This window comes from Helianthus annuus, chromosome 14 (genome assembly GCF_002127325.2).
Source record: "Helianthus annuus cultivar XRQ/B chromosome 14, HanXRQr2.0-SUNRISE, whole genome shotgun sequence".
NCBI classification, from domain to species: Eukaryota; Viridiplantae; Streptophyta; class Magnoliopsida; order Asterales; family Asteraceae; genus Helianthus; species Helianthus annuus.
In genome coordinates, this window is record NC_035446.2 from 61,659,428 (window position 1) to 61,682,315 (window position 22,888).

Consider the following 22,888-nt stretch of genomic DNA (forward strand, 5'->3'; position numbering starts at 1 on the left):
TGCATGCTTTTTCTAAGCTGCATGGCCGTGCGGTAGTGGTAAGGATGATCGATATCGAAGCTTTGAAGAGCATCTATATGATCCTGCATGGTATTTGTCCGGGTTTTGGTAAGGTGCAATATCTCGGTGGCCTTGATCTACTTATCTCCTTTGAAGACGTTGGTTTGGTTGATAGATTCATGGAGAATGCAGAGTTATTGACTGATAAGTTTCATTCGATTGTTCGGTGGGAAGGCCAGGCTCTCTCATTCGAGAGGTTAGCATGGTTAAAGATACAGGGGGTTCCTCTGCACTTGTTATCCAATGATATTCTTAATACCATCGGTAGCAAATTCGGCAAAGTTGTTCACAAGGCTAAGAAGTCGGAAACGGATTTTGACCTGTTCTTTGAATACATTGGTATGTTAGCCGGCGATGGTAAAAGGATTACTGAGGAAGTTGTTCTGAACTGGAAAAGTAGAAAGTTCCGGGTTTGGGTTACCGAAGAGCTAGGAGAATGGATCCCGGATTTTTACACAGTGCCTTCGGATGTCAATGTCAATGATGATACCAGTGGAGAGGAGTCGGACGAGGATGAAGATAGTTCTGACGTGCAGGAACAGTCGCCGGTCGTAGACGCTGTCGAAGTCGGTGTAGATGCAATTATTGCGGATCCGTTAATCTTGGAAAGGAATGATACTGACTTCAATGATCTTAATGGTCATTCAAGTCCTATGATTGAGGAGTTTTCAAATTCAGTTTTAAGGAATGACAGTTTTGTCCCTGCAGCTTCTTTTGACTTTGACTGTATCAATGATGTCAACGGTAATTTAGAGGGCCCTCAGTCAAACGTGGTTAAAAGAAAAAAGTTTAAAAAATGTGTCTTGGGCCGGCCCAGTGGTGCCTATACGAGCATTAACGAAAGTTTAAAGGTGGTTAAGAAGCCCAAAAATGTTAGCGATGATATATTTGGGCTCAATTCTCTCTTGGGTATTACTGATGATGGGCCAGAATGTGAGGGGGATCTCTCGGCTTCTGAAGAAGACGGTTCAATATACCTGAACAGAACTGATGATACAGAACCAGAGGATGTACCCGATATTAATGATACCACTGAACATTGTTTGGCTGGGGAGATAGCAGCGACAAAAGACATGGGGGAGACACTGGGAGCTCATCTCTCAATACATGATCAGATGATTCGAGATTCAGTCGTTCAAGAAGGTTTACAATCGGGTACCAAATGAATGTTTTATCCGTTAATGTTAGGGGTTTGGGACCTTCGGGTAAAGCGAGTTGGATTAGAAGATTAAAATCTGACTTGGGGGTATCTTTTATTGGTTTACAAGAAACGATGTCTAGTAATGTCAATGTTGGGGTTGTGTCGAATTTTTGGGATGGTATGGGGTTTGATTTTGAGGTTGCTGAATCTTCTGGGAACTCGGGTGGCTTATTAAGTGTGTGGGATCCTAAGTTTTTTACTAAGGAGTCGGTTGTCAAAGATAATAATTTCCTTCTTGTCTCGGGTTTGTTAACGGATGGGAAGAATCGTTTAAATATGATTAATGTTTATGCTCCGCAATCAAATGTCGATAAAAGAAATCTTTGGGCTAAAATTTCTCAAGTGATTCAGGCGGGTCATGGGTGGTGGATTGTTTTTGGGGATTTCAATGCTGTTAGAGACCCTAGTGAAAGAAAGAATTCGTGTTTTGACCCGGGTTGTGCTCGAGATTTTAATGAGTTCTTGGATGAGGCTGGTCTTAGAGAATATGACTTGAAAGGCAAGAAGTTTACTTATTTAGTCAATCGTCGTGGGGTTTGCAAGATGAGTAGAATTGATAGATTGTTCGTTTGTGATAATATTTTTAACAAATGGCCCAATGCTTGTGTTAGAGCTTTAAATAGAGAATTTTCGGATCATGCGCCTTTATTTCTATCTCTTTGTGATACTAATTTTGGGCCGAAACCTTTCCGTTGGTTTGATTCCTGGTTTGATAGGAAAGGGTGTGAAGAAATTGTTTGTTTGACTCTTCTAGGCTGGATTAATCAGGGTACGGCAGATTTGAACCTTATAAGAAAGTTGAAAGCTCTTCGTATTAAACTTAGTAGATGGATAACCGAATGCCGCAGTAAGGAGATTGAATTTGAAAATTCTTGCAAAAAAGACTAGGAAGATATGGAATGGTTAATGGAAAAAAAAGATTTAGAGGACTCGGAATTGTGGGTTTGGTCGGAATGTTGCAAAAATCTACAAGAAATTGAGCTTTATAGATCTCGTGATACGAGACAAAAATCACGGGTGAAATGGGCGTCGCTAGGAGATGAAAATACTAGCTTCTTCCATAGTGTAGTTAATGGGAGAAAAGCTAGGAACTCGATCCCGGGTCTTGAGATTAGAGGTGCATGGGTTTCTAAACCAAAGTTAATTAAAAAAGAAGTTCTTCGCTTCTTTAGATGCCATTTCAAAGAAGAGGTGAAAATTCGGCCGATTATTGAGTGTGAAGGAATTAACAGGATTGATGATAATGATGGTATTCTTTTGACTTCTCTGTTTTCCAAACAAGAGATTAAAGATGCAGTTTTTGAGTGTGGCTCGAACAAGGCGCCTGGCCCGGACGGTTTCAATTTTAACTTTATTAAGAAGTTTTGGAATGTTTTGGAGGAGGACTTTTATCGTATAATGATGGATTTTTATGAGTCTGGCGTTATTAATTCAGGGTGCGGGTCGGCTTTTATTACTTTGATTCCCAAGGTCAAATCTCCTGTGGGACTCAAGGATTACAGGTCGATTACTTTAATTGGGGTTATTAGCAAGGTTATCTCTAAAATTCTAGCCAACCGCCTCAAAAAGATCTTGGGTAAGGTGATTTCAGACTCCCAATCGGCTTTTCTGTCTGATCGTTTTATTCTTGATGGCCCTCTCGTTGTGAATGAAGTGTTGGATTGGTTGAAAAAAAGAAAGAAAAAGGCGTTTCTTCTAAAGATTGATTTTGAGAAAGCCTATGACAATGTCAACTGGGCTTTCTTAATATCAATATTATCTCAAATTGGTTTTCCTTCTCGTTGGTGTATGTGGATTAAAGGCATTCTTGAGTCGGCTCGTGCTTCTATTCTTGTTAACGGGTCTCCTACATTTCAGTTTAATAGTGAGAAGGGTCTTCGTCAAGGCGACCCTATCTCTCCTTTCTTGTTTTTGATTGTTATGGATTGCCTTTCATGGATGTTGAATAGAGCGAAAACCATTGGAGCTTTTAAAGGTATTGATTTTTCCTATGATAACTTTGATATTACTCACCTTTTCTTTGCCGATGATGCCCTTATTTTGGGCGAGTGGTCCAAAGATAACCTCCAAAGTTTGGCTAGAATTCTTAGAGTTTTTTACTTATGCTCGGGCTTACGCATCAACATTCATAAGTCTAATTTATTTGGGGTGGGTACGGAAGATGGGGAGGTGGATAATTTGTTGAAAGTTTTGGGTTGTAAACGTGGATCTTTTCCCTTCGTTTTTTTGGGTGTTAAAGTGGGAGCCAACATGTCGAGAATTGGTAATTGGAATATGGTGATTGATGTGATGAAAAACCGGCTTGCCTCGTGGAAAGCTAAAACGCTCTCCATACCGGTTGATTCTTGTGAAGGCGGTTCTAGAAAATTTGCCTATTTATTACCTATCGTTATACAAGGCCCCTAAAGCGGTTATTCAAAGTATGGAAGCTATCATGAGACGGTTCCTTTGGGCGGGTTGTAAGGAAGAGAAAAAAATTAATTGGGTAGCTTGGGATATTGTTACTAATCCTAAGAATTCGGGTGGTCTTGTCTTGCTAAATTGGAGGATGTCAATGATGCGCTCCTTCTAAAATGGGCTTGGAGGTTTAAACAAGGTGGTAATTGTCTTTGGAAAAGAGTGGTGATCAATTGTCATGGGTCGAGTAGGACTTGGGCTTTTTTACCGTGTTCTTCGTCATCTAATGGGTGTTGGAAGCATATTGTCAAGGTTGGAAAAAAGAAGATTTGGAACAATAATACTCTTGATAGTTACTTTGTGGGGATTATGGGTGATGGGTCTACAATTAATTTTTGGACAGATCCATGGCTTTTTAATGATTCGCTTCGCTTAGTTTATCCCAACCTTTTTAGACTCGAGAAGCACAAATGGGTTTCTGTTTCAGACATGATTCAAATCACAAACGGGTCAAAAACGCTGCAGTGGGAATGGAGGAAAGAGCCTTCGACGCCAGAAGAAATCGCTGAATTGTTTAGTCTGCTGTCTGCTGTCTTTGATTATGAATGGAAGGGTGGTACAGACTCGTGGAAGTGGACTGCAGACCCAAACGGTAGCTTTTCTGTTAAAGCTGCTAAAGCGCTGATGCGCCAACATAATCAGCAGACGTCGAGCAGCCTTATGAAGTGGAAAGGATGGGTGCCGCTCAAATGTAAAATAATGGTTTGGCGATCTTTGATTAACCGTATGCCTACTAAAGTTGACCTCGGCAAACGCGGCATTACCCTTCCGAATGAGCTTTGTGTTTGCTGCGAGTCGGTTCCAGAAACTACCCTCCATCTATTCAGCGGATGCTTCTTCGCTGCAGAAATTTGGAGTCGGATAGAGCACTGGTGCAGCCTTACTCCTATATTCGCTTTTGATATGAAAGATTTTATGGAGATGCCTTCAATTCAAACAAAGTCTAAGAGGTCGAGAAATATTCCTCGAGGGATTGTTTTTACTACGCTGTGGTCTATCTGGAACGAGCACAACACGAGGATCTTCAAAGGAGTTCGGCGTCGTCCGGTTGAAGTTTTGGAAAGCATAAAAATGACTTCGTATTTTTGGTATCGAAATAGAGCTAAAAGTAGATATTTAGATTGGAATGCTTGGTGTAAAAACCCTCTAGTTGTGATGTAATTTCGTTTGTTTTTGCCCGGGGGCCCTTGTTTTGAGGACCGACCGTGGTGTTTTTTGAATGAATTGAATCTTTAAAAAAAGAAAAAGATATAGGGTCAACATGAACCATTTCAACCCATACCAAAAAATATCCATTTTGACTTTTTACCAACCCCATCAAACATGCCCACCTTGTCACCTCCGGATAACACCAAAACACGCAGTACATTCTTATGCTTGAACCTTGGCTACAACTTCTCAAACGATAATTGGTGCCAACATTTGGGCCTGAAGCGACTCAAAAATTCATCACAAGACTTAAATTAATACAAGTCACCCGCTTATTATACCATAACAAAAAAAGTAAAAAATAAAAATATGAGTCTAATGCATAAGTTGAAATGACATAATATCACGAGATTGTTATGGAATAATAAAAAAGTATATAAATTCAAAAACCATGGATATTGATGAGAAAATGGAGATATGCAAGTGATTTGACAAAACCTAATCTTCAGAGCACGCAAATAGCCACACCCAAATATTTAATCCACTATTATTAAACAGACTCTCTCCTACTTTGTAATAATTGTGATGTACCCGTTTAAAATTTTCATAACCCATATTTACGAGTTTCAAATTTTAATAACTTGTATTTATAATTTACACCCTACTAGGTTGTTGCTTCAGACTTACTTTACACGTCACCACAATGAATAACCCACAAACGCCATACACACACCATAAACCAAATAACAATTACTACTAGATGACAAAACAAACTCATCCACCGCAACACATAGACCCCCCGATTAGTCCTTTATAAGGCCGCAGGGAGTGGAAGGGATTGGGTTGGGGGTATTGCTCGACACTTGACGAGGGTGGGACTCACAAGCTTATGGTGAAAAATGAGGGGTGTGGTGTCGCGTGGCTTAGCTTGGCGTGGCCAGCCATGTGATTTTTTTTAATTAAAGTAGCCAACCAAAACTAGTCATATTGAACCAATCAACCAAAGCCAGCCAAGTCACATTGCCCCCCGCCCCACGCCAGACTGAATACCCACGCCAAAAAGGCACCGTCATGCCCAACGTCAACCCAAAGTGGAGTAGTTGGTGTTGAAGGACATCCCCGCCCCAACCAACGCCCCTCCCCGCACAGCCTAAAAACAACAAAAATCAAAACATACTACCAACATATACAAACTAACATTCACCTAAACTAGGGTTTGAAGCTAGCAACTCATATTCAAAAGAAACAACCAAAATGTACAATACCAACAAAAGTCACTAGCTTCCCTCCACATCCATATCCGAACCAAATTCCCTACTCTTCTCTCTCTTCCCGCTTTTTCCAATCATCCTTCACTTCTTCTCTCATCTGCATTCACATCTCTCACAAATCCTTCTTCTCCTTCGCGCCAAATTCAGTTTATCCTCACAGATTCAACCACTCTACAAAATCCCCCAAAAGTCCATACGAAAACGGTTACATCTACTCTAATTGCATCTACAATCAGTTGTGTTAGGGTTTGATCTGCTTCCAATCAGTCAACGATCGAGCCAGATCATGCAACAGCAGCAGCATAATAAGAATCAAAATCAGAATCATTCGTATCTACGACGGCAGCTTCCGTTCACCTCGATGAAGCCGCCGCCGTTCGGTGACTATCACCGGTTTTCTTCAACTGCTGCCGCAAACCGCGAATCGGAAGGCGTAGTGGTGAAATCTCTTGTAAGTGTGTGTGTTGATTTACAGTTGTGTGTGTTTGTTAGGGTTTTTGTTTTGTGATTTGGTGAATTGTTGGAGATCTGATCTGTTTACTGTGTTATGTGATTAGGTTTGAGGAGGATGATAGTATTATTGTTAGTTTTTTATGCATGATTGTTAGTAATTCTAGGTGTTTGATTTGATTTGAATTCAGATGTGTGGTTTCAGTGCAGTTTTGGATTTTGTAGCGGTTTTTAATCTTATTTTGATTTACTTTAAGGATCATGACCATTAAAATTATGTGTATTTTAGTTCTATTAGTTGAAGATCTTGATCTAGTTTTTAGCCCTAGCACTATAGATGCTTGGATTCAGCTTTTGGAGATGTATTGAGTACTTCACTTGGCAACAGCTGGTCTGTATGACCGTTTAAGTTTAGCCTAATACAGAAATATCGTTAGCTAGCTAAATGAATCATGCATTTAGAAAAGTCTGTTTATGTTTATAATTTTGAAGAGTGCACAAGAAATTGAATCAAGGAACTGTTACTTCTGTTCAGTATGTTCAATAGTTACTGGAGTAACCAACCTCAACTAAGAACCTCAATTAGATGATCAACGTTTGTGGATTTACAAGACATGTTTCCCGATCAAGTTACATCAAGATGTATTTTTTCAATTCACATGCATGCAACCTTTTAACAGGAGATTGACATCATAGATTTGTGATGAGGTTTATGGTCGGGTAAGAGAAATTGTAAAGCAAAGGGGTTATGTAGCTCTAAGTAACATTTTGAAGTGAGATATAAGATCTGGAAAGGTTAGTCTATTCATGGTATTGCCATATATGTAAGGAATAGGCTGGATGGCCACAACCGAGAGAGAGAGAGAGTGTGTGTGTGAGAGAGGGAGGGAGGGAAGGAGGGAGAGGTGTAGTTTTCTGGCACTGGGGGGGGGGGGGGGCAGAATAGTCCGAGTTCAGTTTGTTTCATCCACAATCACTTCTCGACTAAGAAGTTAAATATAAACAGGGGATGAAGCCGTATGTTGAGTAGTTTCATAGAACATCAGTATATCACAACTTAAAAGACCATGGTGGTAGTGTTTGGGGGCATGTGCTTGGTAGGGAACGCAGATGTTGGCGTACATTTTATCATAAGGATTAAGGCATAATAAGGTCTTCTATGTGTGGATTTTCTTATACTTATGTAGGTATATAAGCTATTAAGCTGGCAAACTTGAATTCATATATTTACTTGAGTAGGATGTTAGTGTATTTTTTTTACTTTTAGAATCGAGATTTTTTTGGATCTTATTGGAGACTCAGATGTTAAGGTATTTAATATAGTAGCAAAGTTTGTATATTTGCTAAGGTGTTACTTACTCTCTTTCTACTTGCAGTTTTTTGTATACTGGAAGTATCTAGTAATGTAGATATCGTACTAGAAATATCTAGTACAGCGATATTTTATTTGCATCTTCTATATTGAGACGGTCTATTATTATGTGTTTGCTCCATCAATAAAGATACGTTTTCTTTTTCATAAAGTATGTCGTAAATTCTAACCAAGTTCATTAATTTTTTGTTAGCCATTGAAAAGGAAGGGAGGCGCAACAGTATTTGAAACCGAATCTAATGATCAGAACCCCACTCCTGGAAACACTTTAGCTGTTAGCACCCCTCTAAAGACACCAGTATCTGGAAAAGTGTCAAAAGCACAAAAAGTTCCGAGAATTGGAAAGTGTAATAAGGCTGGACCTCAAACTGCATTAAATGTTGGTGAGCATCACATACAAACCCTACATATAAACAAGTTGTTCAGTTATCGTTTCAAATAGACATCCTAACACATCTTGTGAATTATGTAGATTCTCCATCAGGACATAATCTTACTCCTGTTGGTCCCTGTCGGTATGATAGCTCTTTAGGTAACGCACAATTATTGCAACTGTGTGTGTGTATAATAATATCATTTTCAGGGTAGAGCATATCTTCTTTTATCTTTATGTACATGAGTGCTCACACTGATTTGTAATATCAGGCCTTTTAACAAAGAAGTTTATCAACCTTATTAAGCACGCAGAAGATGGTATTCTTGATCTAAATAAAGCAGCGGAAACACTAGAGGTAGTCACATCTCCATCTTTTCAAATGCTCGGTTACATTCAGTTAACTGAACTGGTTTTGTTGGTACAGGTACAAAAAAGGCGGATATATGATATAACAAATGTTCTAGAAGGAATTGGGCTCATAGAGAAAAAGCTGAAGAACAGGATTCAGTGGAAGTATGACATTTTTCCCTATATTATTATATAGTGTGTATTTTTAATTCTCTATGGTGTTAACAAGTTTACTGGTGAACTAGGGGACTTGATGGATCAACAGGGGATGTTGATGAGAGTGTTACTAGTTTACAGGTATGTTTCATAAAATAAAATGTTTTTGTTTTCATATTTATGATTTTGACTTTATTTTCATGCTAATTTATCAACTAGATATTTCCATGCAACATAACTGTCTTGAGGTAATTATATAATTAATAACTATTTCAACGACAGGCTGAAGTTGAAAATCTTTCAGTGGAGGAGCTTAGATTAGATGAGCAAACAAGGTTATTCATTCAATATATACATAAAGATAATCTTGCTGTCTTTTATGCAAATTTAGCTAATGCATATACTTGTTAAACTGACACAGAGAAATGCAAGAGAGATTAAGGGACTTGAGTGAAGACGAAGATAATCAAAAGTAAAGTTCTCTATACATCAACTATCAATGATCTGTGTATTCATGGCTTTTGCACTAGCAAGTAAATTTAAAATAACTCATTTCATTACATCTTAATCCTATGAGAAAAATGCCATTTTTGTCCCTGAGGTGTGGCTAGTTTTGCAACTTTCGTCCAAAGGTTTGTTTGTCGGCATCTGGATCCAACAGGTTTGAAATCTTGCCATTTTTATCCGGCTTGTTAACTCCATTCATTTTTCTCTGTTAAGTCAAGGGTATTTTCGTCTTTTTTGTTAACTCAAAGGGCAATTCGGTCTTTTTCACTTTATGTAAAAAGACTCATTGCCCCTGAAAAAGAGCGGACTGCTCTTTAAGTTAACAAAAATGACGGAAATACCCCTGACTTAACAGAGAAAAATGGATGGAGTTAACGAGCCGGATGAAAATGGCAAGATTTACCTTTTAGATCTAGATGCCGAAAAACAAACCTTTGGACGAAAGTCGCAAAACTGGCCAAACCTCAGGGACGAAAAAGGCATTTCACTCTAATTATAGTTGGGCCAAAAATAATATTATGAAGATTATCTCATATTTAAAAGACATCAACATTAGTTCACTTATGCATTAATTTTCTAGGTGGCTTTTTGTTACTGAAGACGATATTAAGAGCCTACCCTGCTTCCAGGTGTGTTCCATTACTTCATACAGTTTTAGCTTTTTTTAGTTTTACCATTTGACTTGTCAAATATAACAGATAACCTGATTCGACCCATTTTAAGTTAATGGGGTGCATTTGTCACCTCTAGACTCGTAATATCTTTTTTGTTGGGTTCAGGAAGAAACCTTGATTGCAATTAAAGCCCCTCATGGAACTACTCTAGAAGTTCCAGATCCAGATGAGGTAAATTCGAGAGTGTAAAAGGAAATGATATGATTAACGTTGTGACACATATGCAGAAAGCTTACATGAAACTTATTTTATAATCACGCAGGCTGTTGACTATCCTCAAAGAAGATACCGAATAGTTCTAAGGAGTACCATGGGCCCTATAGACGTTTATCTTGTCAGGTACTTTGTACTTACTCTTTTCTTTTACCTTTTTCTTTTTGTTAATTATTATTTTCTTATTTTGATGTATTTTTGTTTGTTTTAGTCAATTTGAAGAAAAGCTTGAGGAGCTCAATCGTGTTGTGGCGAACTCAAGCGTTCCTTCAACATCGACAATGATCGAGAACCCGACTACAGAAACAACAATCGGGTCGGGTCAAGGATCTGAGATTGGGATGCAAAGAACCGACAGTACTAATGCATGTTTAGATGTTAATGCATCTGATGACTTCGTTAGCGGGATCATGAAGATAGTTCCAGATGTTGATGTAAGTTTTTTTTACATCATCACTTGTTTTTTGGCCCTTTTTTTGTTTTTTTTTAAGGTCATTATTGCATTAATTTTATTTTTTGATTGGTGAAATGGTTTATGAATATTATATGTATGTACATGACTGTATTTTTAAAACTTCAAACAAAAAATATACAATAAAACCAGTTTTTCAAATCTTAATCATGGGCCGAACCATATAAACCCCTGAACCGACTGATTTGTTTCGCAGTTTCAATGGTTTATGAACACCCATGACTCATACCGAAACATGCATAACAATTGTGAGGTTACTAAGTGTCGCATTGGTTTTTGCAGAGTGATGCAGACTACTGGCTTTTATCAGATGCTGATGTTAGCATCACCGACATGTGGATGACCGAATGTATCCTCATATTTATATTTTCTTGCTTCTTTATTTTCTCATATCTTTATATTAGAGGTGGCAAAACGGGCTGGGTCGGCTTGACTCAACATATGTTGTCTAAAATCATATATTTTTTTTCTTAAAAAATAATTATTTCAATAATGATTGAAGTGTTTTATGCATTAAAAAGTACCATTTGGGCAAGTTCCATCAGTTTTAATCACTTTTCCGTAAGCTATTTGTTCAAATCTTTTCTTACGTCTGTTTGACCCGTTAGGGATAAGCTTACCACATACTGGCCCATTTATTAATAAACGGGTTGAAATTGACACAACCATCTCTTAAATATTGTTTGCCCTAACCCTTGAGCCAATAGCGAGTGTTGAATGGGATGATACAGGCCTGCTTCAAGATGACAATGCCATGACTGGTGTAACCACCCCACAACACAAAACACCAAATCCAGATACTCCGCAAGTGCATTCTGATGCAAACCCTACAGGAACAAACTGTTTGGGATGAAAACAGTAAGAACCGAATGTAAAGTAGAAATAAATTCATGTTGACATCTTGCTGTTTAATAAAATTAGGGTTTCATCAGTAGGTCGTATTTTGTAAATACTCGAGTTTCATAGCTTTCATTGTGTAGGTTTTGTATCATATAATAATAATGAGGATGTCTGAGTTTGCATATTTTGAATCGATTATTTGATTATGATTTTGATTTTGATTTTCAGTTGTTCAAAAAATATCTGGTTATCTTGCCAACTATTACAACTTAAAAAAACATAAGTGCGTGTATGTCAACAATACTATTGACGTATCCGAACACCCCCTAAGCTGGAAGGAAATGCATTTATACATAGACTACAAATGTATTCGAATGATACAAACTAGTTATCTTTATCGACTTTTTTGCCTATCCAACTAGCAACAATCGGGGTGAGGGCTACGGTAGGCGGAAATCTTATGGGTGATGCTGCTTTATGTGCTGCATATGCCAATGCAAAAGTCCCCACTTTCTCTCCAGTTTCACCAGCTGAAATCCCCACCTACAATACATGTAAAAACAGGTTTGAGTTAAAACAAGTTTGAGTCGATACAAGTTGGGCCAGATGGATTGTGTTAGGTTATCATATGATTATAAACACAGTTGATTATGTAACAGGCTACTTTTAACCCGTTTTCCATTTAGTTAATCTTTTTAATTTGCCTGGTCCAAACTAAGTCATTTTCACAAACTGCTGTTTTAGGCAATTTACTTCTTGGTGGCAGATTATGCTCTGCTTGCGGTATGCGCTTATCATGTATATATGTGTGGGCGCTTGGGGGGCAAAAGTGAAGTGTACTAATTTTAACATTATTTTACTAATTTCATGAAAATGACGTTAAAAGACGGGGATGGTTAATCATGCATCATGTGGCGACGTTGGTAGCTAAAAGATAGGGGGTACATGCACTAATCGGCCTTTGTTTCAATTGCTAAGTGTTATGTGTCTTATGTTCAAGGCTTGATGCAAAACTACTAATACTATCGAGCTGGGGGTCTCACTGGAAGCAGTCTCTCTATTCCTACGGGCGGAGGTAAGGTTGTCTACATCTTACGCTCCTCACACCTTACCTTAGCTTTGGTATTGGTGGGTGTTTATGAGTATGATGATGATGACGATATCTAGTAGATGTGTTCATGGTCTGGCTTGGACTGTTTATAGGTCAAACCATGAGCCAAACTGTAAGTAACGATTTCTAATCATTGTAAATAAAAACAAAACCGTTAGAAAATTGAAACTATACCATTCCAAGAAGTTATTAACGGTCTACTTTCAGGGTTCGAGTTTATTGGGCTGAAAAAGATAATTGAAAAGGTGCAAACTGCAAATACTTTGTAACAACCAAGTTAAAACGATGATTAGAATCAAAACACGGAAAACATTAAAACATGTAATTTTGGCACAAAGACGCGTTCAATCCAGTTCAGAGCTATGCAGTTAATATCGGTGATATATCGGTTATATCGGCCCCCTAGTAAAATATCAGTGTCAAATATCGGTACCGATATTATCGGCGAAATTGACCAATATACCGATATTTGACCGATATAATATATCACCGAATTATAAGTGTTAAATTGCTATATATATAACTTCTACATTATACTTTAATTACCGAAATCCCACCGATATCTCACCGAGATGACCTATATCTCAAATATCGGTCCTTGACCGATATCCGATATTTTACCGCATTAACTGCATAGGTTTAGAGGAAGTCCAAAATAAACCGGCCCTGTAACCAAACCAAACCAACCGAATGCACAAACACCCTACCATAACATCTAATAAACAGGCTAAAATGGATGAAATTACAAGCTAAGCTATCATAAGAAGTATAGTAATAGAATATGATATTACCTTTTGCAACAATGCTGGAACATCAACACCAGCAGTAATGAGAGCATAGCATAGAGAAAACGAGATCAATGAGAGGGTTATGGAGGTTGCTAGGTAAGCTCCCCCGTATTTCGTCAACAGCTCCTTGGCTTGATCTCCTTTCGATTTCTTTCCATCACCTTCTTCATCCTCCTTGGAGCTAAAGATCTACAAATTCTCACAGATTTCAAGTAAAATAGTTAACACATCCACAATTAACAACACCAAATGAGCATCTACAAATTCTCATAAATTTCCAATCAAAATGTTATAAAAATTCACACAGTAAGAGCACATTGAATCAACACCGAGATCAATAGTAAGAATGCTAGATGTTCGGAATCATTTGAGCTAAATATCAAAAATTTCTCACAGATTTCGAATCAGAATGTTAACATTCACTAAAATAAGAACACTAAATTAGTATCTATAAATCCTCACATATTTAAAATCAAAATGCTGAAACAATCACAAATTTTTAGCTACAAAATTGTAATACATTAGAAACAACCAATTACAAACAAGTGGTAGTTAAACGAGCAACAAGCTACGTCACAATCCCCTTTTGAATAGCAAAATCGATCCTTACTAAAAGACAAAGCTAGGGCCTTAGGGTCGAGAACTGGGTTTTAAAAAGCGCGCCTAGGCTTTTTAAAAAAGCCCCCAAAAAAGCGCAAATTTGGGTGGTTTTTTCAGGCATGAGACGCGTGCCTCATGTACGTAGGCTGTTTCTATGCTGTTTTTAAGCATCAAACTGTTGTACAATAGGTTTTTTGGCTTGTACTTATAGGTAAAATCATATATAAACCTTATTTATAGCTATATTTTGGATAAGGGATATTAACAACCTATGGAATATATATAAAAAATTATATAGGGGTTGTTAGGTGTTGTGTTTTCAAAATAGATTTTGCGTTTTCAAAACTACGTTTTGTAAAAGCATGTAGGTACATGCTTCTCCAAAACTGCGTTTTGGAGGCAGATAATCACTTTTTCATCCAAACACTTTTTTAGATTATTTATGTTTTACAACCGCAATAATCAAATAATCACTTCAAAACGTAATCCCAAACACCCTCATAATCACTTTGCGCCTTGGGTATGAAAAGCCCGCCGCTTGGCGCCTCGGATTTAGACCTCTTCGCTTAAACGTATCAAAAGCAAATGGGATAAACAGATTCTCTAATATCTTGAATGAAAATGTTTTAACATTTACAAATGATGAAGATTACATGAGCATCTACAAATTCTCACAGATTTTGAATGAAAATGCTAAGAAGAGAATACCTTCCAGAGGCCTACTTCAAGGCCGTACTTCTTAGTAATCTCATCTGGAGAAGAAGAAGAAGAGGTATTTGTCTGTCTCTGTTGTGTTTCTTCTTTGATTGCCCTAATTTTGACACTTGTTCTAGTTGTTGGCTTGAAATTGGAGAATACTGCGTTGATTCTGGTACCATTGAATTCGTTGTATACGGAAGCTGCTGCTGCTGGTATTGCTGCCATAGCCATGGCTTCCACACACCTATCCTATCTGCAGCAGCAGCAGCAGATTAATTACCACAAAGATGGTGGAACACTCCTCCTTTCACCTGTGACTGAGAACCACACAAAATATAAAGACTTAGAGTGTTCGATTCATATTCAATTTCTTTTTCTTTTTAAATAAAAGAGTAAAATGGTTTCAATTTTGTTGCTATTTTCATCCAAAAGCAAAATCAGATAATATTTTTTACTTAACATCCAATTTTTTTTGTCTTTTTTCTCCCTTTTAATGAAGGGTATAATAGTAAGATTTTTTAATTTATTATAATAAAACGTTAAAAGACCATTTTGCCTTCCATAAAAATGAGGAAAAAGACAAAAAAACAAATTGGATGTTAGAGCATTCACATCCAAAGAAGTAAATTGTGAGTTTGTGGTTTTTAAAATATAAAGAGTATAAAAAATGGTTGTGAGTGGAGGAGAGAGAAAATATTACTGTTCATCTGTATATTTGGGGGGACACTGTTCACCCACTATAATTTTTTAATATATATTGAAAGTGGTTGTGAGTGAAGGAGAGAGAAAAATGTAATGATAAAGGTATAAAAATATTATTTAAGTGAAAAGGAGAGAGAAAAAGTATTTGTTTTTAGTGAAAATATATTGATATAGGAGTTGTTTTTTAGTGGAATGTATGTATAATTTTAGGGGGCTGGATGTGAATGCTCTTAACTGAAAAATATGATCAGATTTTGATTTTGGATGAAAATGACAATAAAATTGAAACCACAGAGACCCAAATTCAAAAGATTTGAGTTTTGAACTAAAATGGCAAAAGTGATCAAACCTCAGGGACCATTTTGGCAGTTTACTCTAAATAAAAAGAGTTGAGTTCAATTCATATTCAATTTTAGAGTAAACTAGGATTAAGCATCCCCGCGTTGCGGTGGGGGCGAACATCAATGTCACACTACTGCCAACGACCATCAACACTGAAGTTGCGGCGTGTTAATGCGAATATATTAAACCGATACGTAAAACATATAAAAGAATAACTAAGTCGATCTAGGACCCGCACGTTACGATGAACTTGTCAAACAAAAAAAATAGACAACGTAAATTCACAAACGCAAAAGAAAATCACTCATCTAAAAGCCAATTGTATTCCTTTTTGCAAATTCATTAATCCTTTTTACATAAACTTTATCTGTCATAACTAAAACATCCAACTATTTGTATATCATCCATTCTCACATATCCAAGTCAAAATACTTTTTTTTAATCTGTTTTGTTTAAAAGTTCAAACACTTCACCAGAAGCATGCCCCATTATTGTAATATCCAACCCCACACTCTATCATACATGCTTTTCTCTATGGCATTTGTTCACCGTTGCATTGCTGGTAATGATTTTAATGACGGATGATCACCGACATAGTTTTAAAGGGGATTACCAATCAAAAACTCAAAAACAAATGTTAAAAACAAAATCAACTGCAAAAGTGTCACCCACAACAACACCAGTGGCGGTGACGACAAATCCACCGGTAAATTGTCACCCACATATCCACAGACAAAGAAATGGATTTTTAAATAAAAAGGTTGGCAAAACCCATACAACTATGGGTACTGTCACACCCCAACCGATGGTGGAATCATTGGGGCATGGCACTGAGCGAAACAGATTGTCCAGAACTTTCTATAATAACTATTAATATTACTCAGTTAAATGACACGTCCCATACCGTATCCTAAATAAGAAAATAAATTATTACAGATAACAACCAGTCAAATATTTTTGTTCCGACAACTCAGATTTAAATAACATAGAAATATAAATTTTGTTTTTGCTTCTAAAGACCCCTAGATTGACTGCTACAGACAACTATTTGTTGGGGGGCTCTAGACGCCTTATTCTAGCCTCGCTTCCCTAGCAAGAATGCATCTTAAACACCTGTCACATACGTTAAAATAAAGTCAATACATATAATGTAAAGGTGAGCATACAAGTTTAATATAGCATATAGAGTTCGAAATAGTTTACGCATAACCAGCACGTTGTCACACCCCCAAAATCCACCTGCGGAGTATCACCGCTTGGGAGCGTGACTGACCAGGATCAAGCCACCAATCATATAGAACAACGTAAATAGTAAAAGTAAATGTAATTTAACCAAACCAATCCATATGAAAGGTGTTCAAAACATAAATACAAATTCAACGTTTAGCGGAAGCATATGAGAAAAAGCCCAACATAAGTAAAGTATGAAATGTCAAATGTTTAATCAAAGCGTTCACGATCCTTGTCCACAACGACCGCGCCTCCCAGTGCAAGCTCCATGTATACCTAACGACCTGCAAGGCATGTAACAGAGAGTCAACAACTAGTTGAGCGAGTTCACAGTAAGTAAGTTCGTAATAGTAAGTATGTTTCGTGACGTGTGGCTCTACTAGGCCGATAGTATGTTATATTAGTGGGGGCTTCCCATAGTTGCATATACACTAGACTATTTGTAACCATAAGTGTTCTTCTTAACCCGAGAACAGTAGTACGTACAAGGTTTACGTAGGTTTTACGTAAGTGTCCTTCACAAACCGAGGACAGTGGTATGCGGGGGTTTACGTAGGTTTTACGTAAGTGCCTGACACAACCCGAGGCAGTAGTGAGTATAAGTTTACGTAGGTTTTACGTAAGTGTCCTTCGCAACCTGAGGACAGTGATGAGTACAAGTATACGTAGGTTTTACGTATGTATCCTGCGCATCCGAGGACGATGGTAAATAGTCTAGTAACAGTGTAAGTACAATCCCATTCCTTCAAATCCCATTCCCAACACCCGGGAATCCCATGCCTTGGTAAGAGTGTGAACTCACCTTGGTTTGCTCGGTATGCTAGGTATATGCTCACAGATAATTAGTCGAGTCCTAAAGTTATGCACGTATTCGCAATTAGTTTACATTCACAAGGTTCGACTAACAGTCAAGATCATCACGTACATGCAAGTAACAACCAACACATTGCATTTATCGGCTATACAAGATCAAATTAATCCAATGAATACGCTATACAACTGATAACATGCTCTGTTTAACATTGAACATTCACAATCCGAGAAATCAGATTAAATCAACTATATCAGGCTTTACCATATCATCGGGTCTTATTGGTCATGCAAAAATTCTAGTTCATAAGTGTTACGTTTAACCTTACAGGCATCAACAACTCGGACCTTATAAGTATTATTAAAACTCGGATCATACATGCTTCACAAAATTTGGACCATACATGCATCAACAAGTTCGGACTAGGCACCCTTAATAAAAGTCGGACTAGGCATCCCTTGATAAAAGTCGGACTAAACACCTTAACTGAAATTCAGACCTTATACACATCAAATATTCGGACCATGTCCCCTTATTATAAAACTCGGACCATGCTCCTTATAATAAAACTCGGACCATGCTCCTTATAATAAAACTCGGACCAAGCACTCTTATAATAAAACTCGGACAAGGCAATGTTAATGAAAATTCGGACCAAATGTTCAACTAGAATTCGGACCATATAGCATTCAAAGTTCGGACCATATACAAGCATTCAAAGTTCGGATCATTTATCAATTACAAAACTCAGACCATTCATTATTTACAAAACTCAGATCAAGCATGGCAAAACTCGGACTTTGTGACTTCACAAAACCCTGACACAAATCTTCGGACTAACAACATGAGTGACTTCCAAAACCATTTTACAGAATTTCAATGGAACAGTTACATTTACGATCAAAACCCTAATCCCAGAACATTGTTAGTGTTGTAATCAAATCAACAATCAAACAATTCTAACATATCATGCATCTCATTGTCAGGCATTTGATTAAGCAACTATCCACAAAACTATTGCAAAAACAATCAGGTTTTTCAATAAACACAGAGTCATTGTTTGTAGAACTAGGGTTTTGCATGAATCACATAATCAAGGATTAACAACAAGTAATCATTAAACGTTTACCTTAGATTGATTCTAGATGAAGAGGGAGATCAAAAGTGATGAAGAGCTTGTGCCACCAAGAATGATGAAGAAGATGATTGTAGGAGAGGATTGTAGAGGAATATTGAAAGTATGTATGATGATTTGTGATAGGGTTAGGGTTAAGAGTTATTAAGATTTCACTAACTACTCTACTCACCCCTAAGTCTCATCTTTTACATAAACACACACATCACAATATAATTTACAATCAAGGCACAAAGTTCTCATGTAAGTCAAATAATGCATAAAGTAATGTATAGTTCCATGCAATGCTAAAGATTGTGAGACTAACTTAATTGTGTTAAGTTAAAGCATTAACCTGAAGTTACGAGTTGTCACACACGTACACAGAGGAAAACGAAGCATGTTAATTATCGACATGGATCTATCGATACCAATGACTGCAGGTTGACTGTCCGAGACAGTTCGTAATACATGATTACCACCGTAATCCATGCAAGTAATTGTCCTTAACAACCCCCGTGTGAACGGGTGCTGAGTCCAAACTATAGTACTACGTCGTTAAGACAGGTAGACAGCATTCCACGTGTAAACATAACAACAAGCATTCATTTAGTCACGTAATACATGTAGAACGGTTAGCGTATAAAGTAATTGAGTAGCGTGTTCGATTGTGATTTAGATAAGTAACGTATGTAACACCCAAAAGTGCTAAAGCAAAAAGGGTTCGAGTATACTCACAACGATTGATTGATGGATTGAAGGGAGCGCTTGAGAGTAGGGTTAGCCTGAATAGTTCGATAGCATAACGATGAGTAACGCGAAAATGGAAACAAGTGACAATGGGTCGAACAGCCTGGTCGATCGAACGGTAGGTTCGATCGGACGACTGGTTCATTCGGCTGGACAATCCGTTCGGGCAGCCTGTTCGATCGGCCGGTAGGCTCGATCGGTTAGAATGTTCAAGTGGATTGTTTCTTCCTTTGTGTAGGATGTGTTTGTGTATGATGGTTTGAACTTTTGAAGTTTTTGTTGCAGTTTTGAAAACATTGAAGTATTCTTACCTTTCAGGTCGATCGATCGAACGGTTCGTTCGGCCGGCTCAACCGATCAGTCAGGTACTTCAATGATAGTCCTTAGTTAGGTTGTCACCTGATCGGACAGCACGTTCGGTCGGGTGGCACCCAAGGTTTTGGACAAGTTGAAAATCGATTAAGTATTGAAGCATAGTATCTCATGATCCAAACAGTAATGTTATTAAACAATGGTTCGATCGAACATTACTTCGTTCAATACCAGACTTCATAAATTTGTGAAGTGTGGGGCCATGTGCTAGCCGATCGGCTGGCCTGGTCGATCGGCTGGCATGTCCGATCGGCTGGTCTGTCCGTCCGGACAGCCTGTCCGATCGGTCAGATTCCTGACCTGGTCGGCCTGTTCGTCTAACATTTGGCTGTTCCGTATGTTTGTCGTTATACCGAGGTGTCTTGACACCGTTTTGAACTATGGAAACCTCGTTCTTACTTGTTCCTCCTGCTCGGATAGCAATCACCCAAATCCGGCCGGTGAACGGTTCGGAACGGAGTTTAAAGTTTAACCCGGAATCGATGAACCTCGTAGATAGAATCCGAATCTTGAACCACCCAACTTTTAGAATGATTAGTGAGTTGGCTCAAGCTCCGTTTCTACTGGTTTGAAGGTATTGAGTGTAAGAGAGTTGAAAGAAAAGTTGGGAATTCCTTCTTTCAATCCGTTACACCGTGAAATGTTTAGATCTTTATCAGATCATTGTTTGTTTATGTGGAAATCGGCTAGATCCGAGGGATTCTTGGTGGATTGAAGCCCAAACATGAAGTTCTTCAAGAACATCATGATGACATCATCCTAGAACACTCAGATCTTGATGATTTCACGGTTAGAAATCAAGATTTGAAAGATAGAAAGGGGTAGAAGTGTGCATAGATCAAAAACATACAAGATTTAGGATGAAATCTTACCGGTTTTGAGAGAAATATGAGAAAAGGTGAAGAACACAAGCTGGTCGGTCAGAGATTTTCCAAAAGTGGAAAGAATGACAATGACAGGGCTATTTATAGGCTTCCCAAAGAGGAAAGGGCTGGCCGATCGGCCAGGCATCCCGATCGGACAGCCTGTTCGATCGGACGGTCTGTCCGATGGGTTGGGCTGTTCGATCGGCTGAAGGCTTGATCGATCATCAGCCTGTTTCGAACGTTTGGGCGACGATTTCTGATATTTCGATTTCGATTGAGGATGATACGGATACGATAAAGTTTCCTATTCAAATTACCCTCAGTCCCAATCGCTAAATCTACATACAAGCATCTATATTTCACACTTCAATTTCGATTGAGTTCGATTGGGTTTTGGGATTCGATTCGATTGATCACCACACACATATCATAAAGTAAACATGCACAAATAACACATAAGGCACACACACACACGTATAACAACACCAAGGTCGCATAATTCGAGTTTCGAGTTCGATGATGATTTGATTTAGCTTGATTACTGATTTAATAGACTTTATCGCATTGTTACTTCCTGCTATTCAAGGTCGTTAAGCGATTGCATTGATTAAATATTCGATCTTTGATTAGACAACACTTACTCCACATAATACAAAAATAAAAAATAGACTAATTACAGACAAAAAGTCAATCTTTGACTTTGACTTTGACATTCGAAAACACGGGGTGTTACATCCTCCCCTTGTTTAGGGACTTTCGTCCCGAAATTAGGCTGAAAGCTGCACAACACCATGTATTATTTTACCAATTTGACGCTTCAGATCTTCATTTAAACAGCTGTGGGTACTTGGCCTTCATGTCGCTTTCGAGTTCCCAAGTGAACTCTGCGCCTCGTTTGCCTTCCCATCGGACTTTCACGATAGGGATGCGCGAGCGTCTGAGTTGCTTGGTTTGGCGATCCATGATTTCGACAGGCCTTTCCACGAAGTGTAGCGTTTCATTTACTTGAAGATCGTCGAGCGGTACGATTAAATCATGGCCCGCTAGGCACTTTCGGAGCTTAGACACGTGGACGGTTGGGTGAACGTTACTAAGTTCCTCCGGTAATTCGAGTCTGTAGGCGACTTTTCCGATCCTTTCCAGAATCTTAAAAGGTCAAACATATCGAGGCGCTAGTTTCCCTTTCTTGCCGAATCTGACCACACCCTTCCAAGGTGATACCTTTAGGAGTACGCAGTCGCCAACGTCAAATTCAAGGGGCTTGCGTCTTCTTTCAGCGTAACTTTTCTGTCTATCCCGAGCCTTCGACAAGTTGTCTCGAATCTGGAGGATTTTGTCAGTCGTTTCTTGTAGTAGTTCGGGACCGGTAAGTTGCGAGTGACCGATCTCGTGCCATACAATCGGCGAACGACATCTTCTTCCATATAGGGCCTCGAATGGTGCCATTTGGATGCTGGCATGATAACTGTTGTTGTACGAGAATTCGACTAACGGCAGGTATTTGTTCTAACTACCACCGAAGTCTATGACACACGCACGGAGCATGTCTTCAAGAGTACGGATCGTTCTCTCAGTCTGTCCGTCGGTCTGAGTATGGAATGCGGTACTTAAGTTAAGCGACGTACCAAGAGCCGCTTGAAACGTTTCCCACAATCGCGAAGTGAACCGAGCATCACGATCTGAGATGATGTCACGAGGCGTACCATGATTACAGATGATCTCGTCGGTGTAGATTCGGGCTAATCGTTCTACCTTGTAGTCTTCTCGTATTGGCAAGATGTGGGCTGATCTGGTCAGACGATCGACTATAACCCAAATACTGTCGTGACCTGATGGCGTGGGCGGGAGTTTGGTTATGAAATCCATAGCTATACTCTCCCACTTCCATATAGGAATCGGCGGTTGTTCGAGCAAGCCAGAAGGTCTTTGGTGTTCAGCCTTAACTCTTGCACAAGTC

At 38.5% G+C, this 22,888-nt stretch overlaps 4 protein-coding genes across 4 annotated transcripts; 3 read left to right on the forward strand and 1 right to left on the reverse strand.

The window, feature by feature from the left end:
• Positions 1-1,222: 1,222 nt before the first annotated feature.
• On the forward strand, positions 1,223-2,149 carry LOC110906687. Its single transcript, XM_022151787.1, has one exon. It carries the CDS (start codon positions 1,223-1,225, stop codon positions 2,147-2,149), a length of 927 nt encoding a protein of 308 aa, XP_022007479.1.
• Positions 2,150-4,027: 1,878 nt separating this feature from the next.
• LOC110906688 lies at positions 4,028-4,879 on the forward strand. Its single transcript, XM_022151788.1, has one exon. It carries the CDS (start codon positions 4,028-4,030, stop codon positions 4,877-4,879), a length of 852 nt encoding a protein of 283 aa, XP_022007480.1.
• Positions 4,880-6,090: 1,211 nt separating this feature from the next.
• Positions 6,091-11,752, forward strand: LOC110908402 (transcription factor E2FA). Its single transcript, XM_022153340.2, has 14 exons — positions 6,091-6,589; positions 8,154-8,343; positions 8,433-8,492; positions 8,606-8,691; positions 8,761-8,849; positions 8,930-8,981; positions 9,123-9,175; positions 9,262-9,312; positions 9,928-9,976; positions 10,127-10,192; positions 10,284-10,360; positions 10,446-10,668; positions 10,989-11,055; positions 11,414-11,752. Exons 1-14 carry the CDS (start codon positions 6,425-6,427, stop codon positions 11,557-11,559), a joined length of 1,374 nt encoding a protein of 457 aa, XP_022009032.1. The 5' UTR covers positions 6,091-6,424; the 3' UTR covers positions 11,560-11,752.
• A 22-nt stretch (positions 11,753-11,774) lies between these two features.
• On the reverse strand, positions 11,775-15,128 carry LOC110908403. Its single transcript, XM_022153341.2, has 3 exons — positions 14,754-15,128; positions 13,449-13,634; positions 11,775-12,089 (listed from the first exon to the last, which is right to left on the reverse strand). The coding sequence occupies exons 1-3, from the start codon at positions 14,973-14,975 to the stop codon at positions 11,931-11,933; spliced, it is 567 nt and encodes a 188-aa protein (XP_022009033.1). The 5' UTR covers positions 14,976-15,128; the 3' UTR covers positions 11,775-11,930.
• Positions 15,129-22,888: the final 7,760 nt, after the last annotated feature.